The sequence below is a fragment of the Nematostella vectensis genome, chromosome 14 (genome assembly GCF_932526225.1).
Source record: "Nematostella vectensis chromosome 14, jaNemVect1.1, whole genome shotgun sequence".
NCBI classification, from domain to species: domain Eukaryota; kingdom Metazoa; phylum Cnidaria; class Anthozoa; order Actiniaria; family Edwardsiidae; genus Nematostella; species Nematostella vectensis.
The window spans coordinates 12970506-12978966 of record NC_064047.1 but is presented as its reverse complement, the minus strand read 5'-3'; the positions used below and the strand labels follow the sequence as shown (position 1 = coordinate 12978966).

At 41.5% G+C, this 8461-nt stretch overlaps 1 protein-coding gene across 3 annotated transcripts; it reads right to left on the bottom strand.

Annotated features, from left to right (window-relative positions):
* Positions 1-426: 426 nt before the first annotated feature.
* Positions 427-7896, bottom strand: LOC5501032 (QRFP-like peptide receptor). Of its 3 annotated transcripts, none has more exons than XM_032369399.2 (2): positions 7500-7896; positions 427-2556 (listed from the first exon to the last, which is right to left on the bottom strand). In XM_032369399.2, exon 2 carries the CDS (start codon positions 2392-2394, stop codon positions 1219-1221), a length of 1176 nt encoding a protein of 391 aa, XP_032225290.2. In that variant the 5' UTR covers positions 2395-2556; positions 7500-7896; the 3' UTR covers positions 427-1218. The 3 variants fall into 3 exon arrangements, 2 of the variants coding, with proteins under 2 accessions (XP_032225290.2, XP_001622400.2); XM_001622350.3 differs by lacking the exon at positions 7500-7896 and adding an exon at positions 5195-5549; XR_004292532.2 differs by lacking the exons at positions 427-2556; positions 7500-7896 and adding exons at positions 4847-4993; positions 5195-5566.
* Between the last annotated feature and the right edge of the window lie 565 nt (positions 7897-8461).

Sequence of the window (8461 nt, the reverse complement as noted above, 5' to 3'; positions counted from 1 at the left end):
ACAGGGAAAAATCTTATCTATTTACGAAAAAAAGAGTTCCGATTTTTTAATTGCTAATAATTTAGGATCCAAGGCAGATCACGAACACATCACGGTCGTATGGTGGGTCAGGACGACATCACGGTCGTATGGTGGGTCAGGACGACATCACGGTCGTATGGTGGGTCAGTACGCAGCTCTTACAAGCTGCAATTTGATTGGGCAAATAAACAATATCCGCAACTCGACACAAAGAACGAGAAGAATAAAGACAAATGGCCGTGTAAAAGTCGGCGCGCGCTCCTTAGATACAACCATGCCTAACTACGAAAAGAGGCGTGTTGGTGGTGATGTGGTTATTCGCCATGCCTAACTACGAAAAGAGGCGTGTTGGTGGAGATGTGGTTATTCGCCATGTCTAGCTACGTAGAGAAAATAAGAAAAATCGGGCTTTTTGTTCCTTTATATTATGCAGTATTTTTGTTATTTCTACAAAGCTGTGTTACACGTGTACCAAATTCTATTTGCGTGAAACCTACAATAACTGTCCAAATTCATTTTTAAATATTAAGTTTCTATAAAAAAAAGAAATCAAGCCCTTGCTGACATTTCTGGCTGATTCGATATTGTTTAATAAGTTGCTTTTTGTTTTTGCGATTTTGCCGCCAAAAGCCGAAACGCGCGTGCGAGTCTACCACCCCATCACGTGATTCTTGAGTACAAGGTTGCCATGATAGAGTGCGGATACACGTGGTTCTGAAGGTTATGGGACCCCCACCCCTCCCTCCTCTTTCCTTAGTCCATGTGTAGTGGGTAGTTTTGCTCAAGTTCCGTAGCGCTATATTTCTCCAAGACGGTCTCCTCGCTCGGTCGACCTGATAGTTCATTTCGTCAAATCTTCGTCGTATAACGAAGTGTCCCCGAAATGAGGCAAAAATGTGCTGTCCCTTCGGTTCTTGTCCCATTCTTGTCGAGACTGCGATGTCTTTGCTGCGTCTATGTGAACGTGCTAAATCACTATTATCTCTATAATCACTATACTATCAAGTCACATTCATTGCAATGTACCAGAATTTTCCAGAAATCTGAAACACTTTTGCTATGTCCACTTCCACGCTCCTTAGAGTGATTTTTTTTTTTGCGATTCAGCCTATATGACCAGATTATTCCTTTGAATAATCGTTGAGTCTTCGATATCGGACATTTGCTTCCACGAAATCTGGAAAGAGATTTCCACCTCTACGTTCCCTCGGGGTTAAATCCGCAATTCAGTCGGTATGATCCGATTGTTCCTTCGGTTCTCGGCAAATCCTCGTCAAGTCTTCGGCGTCTTACCGAGATATTTCTTAACTCGGACATCTCGTAGGCTGATTTCGAACGAAAAAGCCGCTTCTCACAGCAAAATGGTCCACTACCGAAACTCTTGACTATGTCCTTAAATGCTCGCTTGAAACTCTCACAAAACTTGGCATAAATAAAGCAATTTATGCACAAAGGAATAAAGAATAGCAATGCGGCGATCGATGTGTAGTAGTTAAAATATTTCCATTCGCAAATAGCGATTGGTCGGCCGTAGATACAATCGTAAAATGACACATACAACGGCGTGTAGCAAAAAATAGACGAGAGAATAATAATTGCAAACATCATAGTGATTTTCTTGTTGTTTGCAATCGTTCTTGATCGAGTTCGTTCATGCGTTATTCCCGGGATTTTTCTGCTCCATAACTTCCATGCAATACTTGGATACAATACCATCATTAGAACGACAGGTAGAACTTGAACTATAGCAAAGTGTGCTAACATGTAGTGTAGATATTGTGGAACGTCTTTGAAAACACTAACGACGTTCATCACACATAGTCGTTGTCCTTCAGCATCAGATACAATATTGAAGATGGCGAATTTGGGAGTGTAGAAAACCGTAGGTATTAACCACGAGAGAGCAATAATGGTCAATATGAGAGTTCTAGTAAAGTACTTCCTCATCGGGAAAAACACTCCGAAATATCGATCAATGGTTATGAAAGCGAGCGAAAACAAGGAGACATCGATGGCAATCGTGTTGATGAAGTCTTTCAAAAGGCATATAATCACACCAACTCTCCCATCAACGAGAACTTGATAGCCAAGTATGAGCCAGCGAATCTGATCAGGGATGTTGAAAACCGAGGAGAGTAAGTCGGAAATCGCCATATTTAGAATAAGAAGGTTTCTGGTGGACCTCATTTTGCCACTGACATTTTTCCAAATAGCGAGAATTATGAGCAAGTTGCCAACAAGTGCTAACAGAAGCGTTATTGCGAGCGCAAATATCATAAAAATCACAAAAGGAATGGGAAAGCCGTTGTAGGTAAACACTTTCTGGACTGTTGTCCCCGTAGTATTCCCAGGGGAATCTGGGGTATCTTGCATTCTCTTCACTTAAAAGTCGCTTGTTTCTCACTTGTAGTAGCTCTAGCTGATGAAGACGGTTTGGTTCTTTCGATTTTCCGAGATTCTGTCTGTTAAAAGATGACCTGCTCTTTGTTCCTCTTTAATGCTTGTTAATGGATGTCTGCTAGCATCCGATGTGCTCTGCAATGGGAAAAGTGATTATTAGTTTTAATTGCTGATATTCCCAATAAATGTCTATCAGTCGCTTTTTTGTCATCGTTGCAAAATACCAAAAGTAAGAAAGCGAAAATGATTTCGAGATATCTTCAGATTAATTTGTTCCAATACTACCTTGAATAACAAGGTGAAAAAATAAAAGAAGAACAAAGATGCGGGCTTTCCTAATCTGTTAGTGGGAAACCCTCATCTTTAATGTTGGATTATACACTAGTCTAGGCCCTAGACACTTGCAAATACTAATCAACTGGAATAACATACTTAATTACTATAACTCTCTAGCCCTATGGATGTTGTCATCTATCGGGAGTTTGAGTTCTCTTTTATCCACCGCTTTGAATAGAGGTTATTACTAAAGAAAGAGCATTTCGAGTGTGCCAAGGAAGAGAGATTTCCTGCTAGCAGAGGCCTATTTTCTCTACGCCAGCCCAGCGAAATACAGAGAAAAGAGGCCTCCGCTAGCAGGGAAGAGCGAGAGTGGAGAAAGTCAATAAATAAAACCAACCTTCTCGAAAATTACGTCTTGGCCGTTTTACAGGCGTCCTCTGGATTAGATAGATTAGGCCTAGCCCTCACTTTGATATTTAAAATATTACCCTTTTCGTATCTTCATACTGTACGAACTTCATTCACTTCCAGCATACTCAATGAGAAAAGAGATAATTGATTCTCTCTGTCTTCTAGCGTTCGTTTTATATGTTCTCTCTCAAGAACTCTTATTCTATAAGTTCCTGTCCTAGCTTGCACGTGCTTTGATAATAGAGCGCCCTGCGTGCGTTTTCTCGACGTTTACATTCGACTTGTATTAGAGCACTATGACGGCCTACGGCACTCCTCGTAAACACACCGACAAAGCATGTTACTCATAGCCATATGCGGTACTCCGGGAGTACTTAACTCACAGATTACCTCAAGAACTTCCTATCACGCTTAAATTACAGTTAAATTATGCTCGATAGTCAGTGCCGTAGCTGGCACAGGCTTTGAAATATTTTTTTTTTTGGGGGGGGGGGGGGAGGGGCACAATACAGAAACATAAAAGAAATATTGGGGGTACGGCCACGCCCTTACTGCTCATTTCCTTATTATTTTTTCAAGATATTGGGGGGCACATGCCCCCTGGTACGGTCCTGATAGTGTTGCATCTTTATTTCGAAGACTCACAAAATGTTTACTAATAAGTTGCTTTTTCGTGTTGCTATTTTGCCGCCAAAAAACCGGAGCGCGCGCAAGTTGCCAACCAACAATTACGTGATTTCTTAGTGCAAGGCTTCTGGTCGCCATTTTTCTTGTTAGAGCGCACCTTTTCTGCACCGCTACTTAAACATTTGTAGAAAACAATGAAAAAACTGTCAGCGATTTTGGAAACACATAGCAATTGTTTATGTTGTACCCCTAATATATTTTCTTTTTTTGTATGGTGCCCCCCCCTAAATATTTCGAGGCCTGCTACGGCACTAATAAAATAATCTATAAGACGGTAAGAGTGTAAACAGGCCATCAAAATCCTACCAGGCAACACAACACAATGCAACATGTTGCACAAATAACTCAAATATCCTGCTATTTTCCTGAGAGCCTCAGATTAGAGAGAGCCGCGGTAGCTCAGGGACAAAAACCTGGCTCTCAAAATTGCGGACTGTAAATCCCTCCGTCTTTTCAAATAAAGACGTTAAGCCGGAACTCTTGCGAAACGAGAGTTCAAGCCAGACGTGAAGTACACTCTGCCTGATATACTCCATCAGCCTTTAGTGACTGTGCCTACAAACAAAAATGTGGACTTTAAAAGCACACTAGCATACACACATTGGCATCAGTCGGGCCAAGACGGGACGTTAGCACAGTCTATTACCCGTGCAGTTCGGCAACCATGGACAGCTGTTTCGTCCTTATTAGGACGGGTAATAGACTGTGCTAGCGTCCCGTCTTGGCCCGACTGATGCCAATGTGTGTATGCTGGTGAGCTTTTTAAGTCCACATTTATGTCTACAAACAAACTCACACACATGTTTGTGAACTGCGAGGAGCGTTCTGTGTCTCTAAAAGGGATGTCAGTTGCATGTGAAGCAAGGGTTTCAAAGGGAGGGGAGGCGCATTCATCGTTTGTTTCCGTGGATTTACATATATTTCTTGTTATTTTTAAGCCAAATATCTAAAAATGGGGGTGGTGGTGGTGGTGGTGGGGGGGGGGGGGGGGGGGGGGGGGGGGGCTCATGCGACTGAAATCACACAAACAAGGCGGAAAATAGGACAACATTTTAAATTCCAGCTCTCTCGTCCCTCCCAAACCTCCACCCTACCCCCCTATCCCTCTTATCCATGCTTTGAGCGGCCGCAATGATCCCTGGTTCTCCGGATCACAATAAGCACAAGCTATAAATCTGTCTGATCCACCATATGCCTATAGATAAAAAGCAAACATCTTACTAACAAAATAAGCTGGTTCCTGTTCACTACGACAAGTTTGACTGCATAGTAATGAGATGCAAACTCGCGATTCGTTTCTTTGATAAATACAAAGTTTAAAGTTGGCACTCTGTTGTGTATAGCTGGAATATGTGTGGAACATGTTAGAAAAACATCCTCTGATATGAGATGGTACCTTCTGTTGGTTTGTGTCGATGTGCTTGTAGTCTCAAGACTCCCTCATATTTTTGTGAAGACATCGAAGTCTGTGATGTGATATCACGTAAGCCTGCAGGGACCGAGCATTTTAGTTTTATGTGGAACTCAATTGATACGAATCCGATACGATTTTACTTGATGTGAATTTCACCTTTGACCGAATACTAGTAAGCTACATGCGCGGGACTGGGGCCGAGTGAGCGCAACATGATAGCGCGGGAAGTGCGCGGGCATGTAGAAATGATTTCCCCCCTCGCATGAGCGAATCTGGGATTTCAAAATGATAGATTATACGGGCTATGATCGGTGGTGTTGGTGGGTGGGGGGAATTATTAACGACTTCAGCCAAAGCAAGTGTAGGCGCGTTGTACCCAGGATTTGCCGAGGAAAGGGGAAGAAGGGGGGGGGAGGGGTGGTACGCAGTCATATGACTATCCTTCAAAAAGGGATGACCCGAATAATGAGAGCTCACACCCGCTTGAGTGCTACTTTTCCGAATATCCTTCGTGCAATATCGTTAGCGAAAACGTGGCTTTTGTTGACTATAAAATACAGTTCCGAGAAAATATCGTCCTCAGACCCACAGCGTCTCGAGGGGGGAAGGGGGTGGGGGTGGGAGGGGGGGGGGGGGGGGCACTGAAAATTGTTCACAATGTAGTGTTTGTATATAGAAAAAGCGGGAAAATCAGTATTAACAAATTAAAAAACGTAGGTCTTGAAATCGCACGTGTGCATTCTGCTTAAAAAAGACGCCTGCTTGTATGCTACGACAAATGAAAAAGGCATAAATGTCCGACTAAACAATTTGCAGAGATAATGGCATTACTTTTCTTATTAGTTCTGTGCGCAATTTAGCTACGACTGCCAAGCTAGGTCAACTTGGATAAAGGAGACAATAGAAATTGATAAGCTCCCAATTGACAAGACGTCTTTGCGAGTGATGGTTTGACACACTCATATTGCACACACGCCATTGAAACTTCATCAACATGGCTGGTCAGACCGTTTTTCAGGACAGAAAATGAAATGTTCTGAAGCGCGACATGTAATCAAAGAAAATCGGCTTGAAAACATAACTTATTTTAAATTAAGATCAATATACACTTAACATACGTGCGGCTATAATAATTGAAAACATATAAAGATTAGATTGGGTTAGATTTGAGGATATTGCATGAGATGTCGTTAAAGTCCTGGAAAGCATATTTAACAATTAGACTACGAGTTCGAGTTTTCTATGAGTCAATAGATAGTCAACTGCTATCTCGTAGAAACGAGAACGAGTAGTCTAACTGTTTTTAGTATAAATCCACTCACAAACTACCTTCTAAAAAATACGATTTTAATAATTTTTAGTAATAAATAACCGCTTTTGGCGCGAAAACGCCGGCTTTTTCGCTACTCACTATCTATGGCTTAATAGATAGTGAGACGGGAGCTAACAAATTGCGAGATTCGTGACAGTATGTGAGTGGATTTATACTAATAAGGTATATAATCGTTGTGGGGAAATGTTTTCGTTAAAGCATGTATATTCTATTTGTTACTGATGGGGAGGTGATGGGGAGATTTTGGTTGCCGGGCTGTGTTATGAGGGAGTGGTGTTGGGGGATTTGGTCATGCAAGCCATGTTATGATGATGGGGGAGGGTTGGAGTGATTTGATCATGCAAGCCTTGCTATGGTGGGGGATGGCCGTGTTTTGTTGCTATACTCATCTAGAAAGCAGCTGCAACAAACAGCAATATGTCTCTCAACAACCTTCTTGCCGATAAATGATAACAAGATAACATCGAAAACGGGGAGTTATCTTGCAAAAAGTTTTCCATTGAAAGGTAAACAAATGCAAAATTTATAGGGTCTTTATCACACGTTTTGGTTGCAATTTGTTTCGCCAAAAATAACACGCACACTCCATGTCACACGTAAAGTTTTCGCTGCGACTTGAAGACTTACTTAAATGTGTTGCAGAAGGTAGAAGCGCGTCTACTTTACCGTGAAACTTTGAGAAATGAAAAACAAGTTGCAAAAGTGGATTTCACACGTACAAAACATCAAGCAAGTTGCAAGGCTAAAAATTGTGGCAGAGCCTTGAGATTGAATGAGCGCGAAACATGAACAAGGCCCTGTCGGACTGCTCTGCTTGTAATAGAGATGTGATGGGAATATGGATGTCATGGAATAAATATCTATCGCTTTCACATATATAAATAAAAATGTCGAGAAGTTAAAGCTCAAAACGTTCCCATATTGCGCTCACGTCCCAGAACTCAATAAACTCACCTCTAAACATGACCAATTTATGGATGGTACATTTGTGCGTATAAAAAACAAATCCTCTTAATTAATAGTCAGTTATGCCACCGCGTGTCTTTATCAAAGCTCTTTAAGCTTTGCAAAGTGGTATTGTGGCGCACAAACAGTCCAAAACTCGAATTTTCGTGCGATCCTGAAAGACCTCTCCTTCTGAACTCCAGCGAACACTGAAGAAAGTGCTTATAAGTCGAAAACATATATAGCCTGCTCCGAGCCCAATCGTCTGCTCTCAAAGCGTTGCATATTTATCCAAGCACGTTTTTTGATTAAATACTAAAGCTTTACATTTTGTGTATGAACAGCTTTCAGGTTGTACTTCACCGTAGGCCATCCATGATAAGATTAGACAGACTTGAGAGTCGTCTACTAAGCTTTTCATTAAGTTACAGTGGTGTGTTGATTAATTTTTCAAGCCTTTTCCTTCTTTAGAAGCAGGTTAAGCTAGACTATAGAACAGTTTAATAAGGTATTGGTTAGAAAATTAATTGTCTTTTACTGATTATTTAATGAGATGACAAAACATGTCATCTTTTCAATTTACAATTGTCTTTTATCCAGACGAGAAAATTACCTTTGCTTTAATATGAGGGCAGTCAGTTTTCTCGGCAAATGAGAGGACAGCCCTGAAAAACGTATGCGCATGCTCGACAAAGAAAAACAATAGTCAATCGTAGTGTTGAATCGTTTGAGGAAAGCTATGTGAGCTTGGTAGTCGCTAATTTGACGTAGAGGGAAACGAGAGGAATTGTGTGAAGGAGAAGACGATATACATTTTAGGGTGCACGATCTTTCTATGATAAAAATGATAAAAAGTAAGGTTGTAGCACCCTTTACCACGACACACACGTACGAACTTCATATACTTTGACGAGTGTGTTGGGGGAGGGGGAGGGGGGTGCGTCTAAAAGTGACCATCGAGAGTTACTTGA

Excerpts from the sequence above, each read along its gene's own strand:
- LOC5501032 (XM_032369399.2), bottom strand. The coding sequence starts at position 2,394 with ATGCAAGATACCCCAGATTCCCCTGGGAATACTACGGGGACAACAGTC.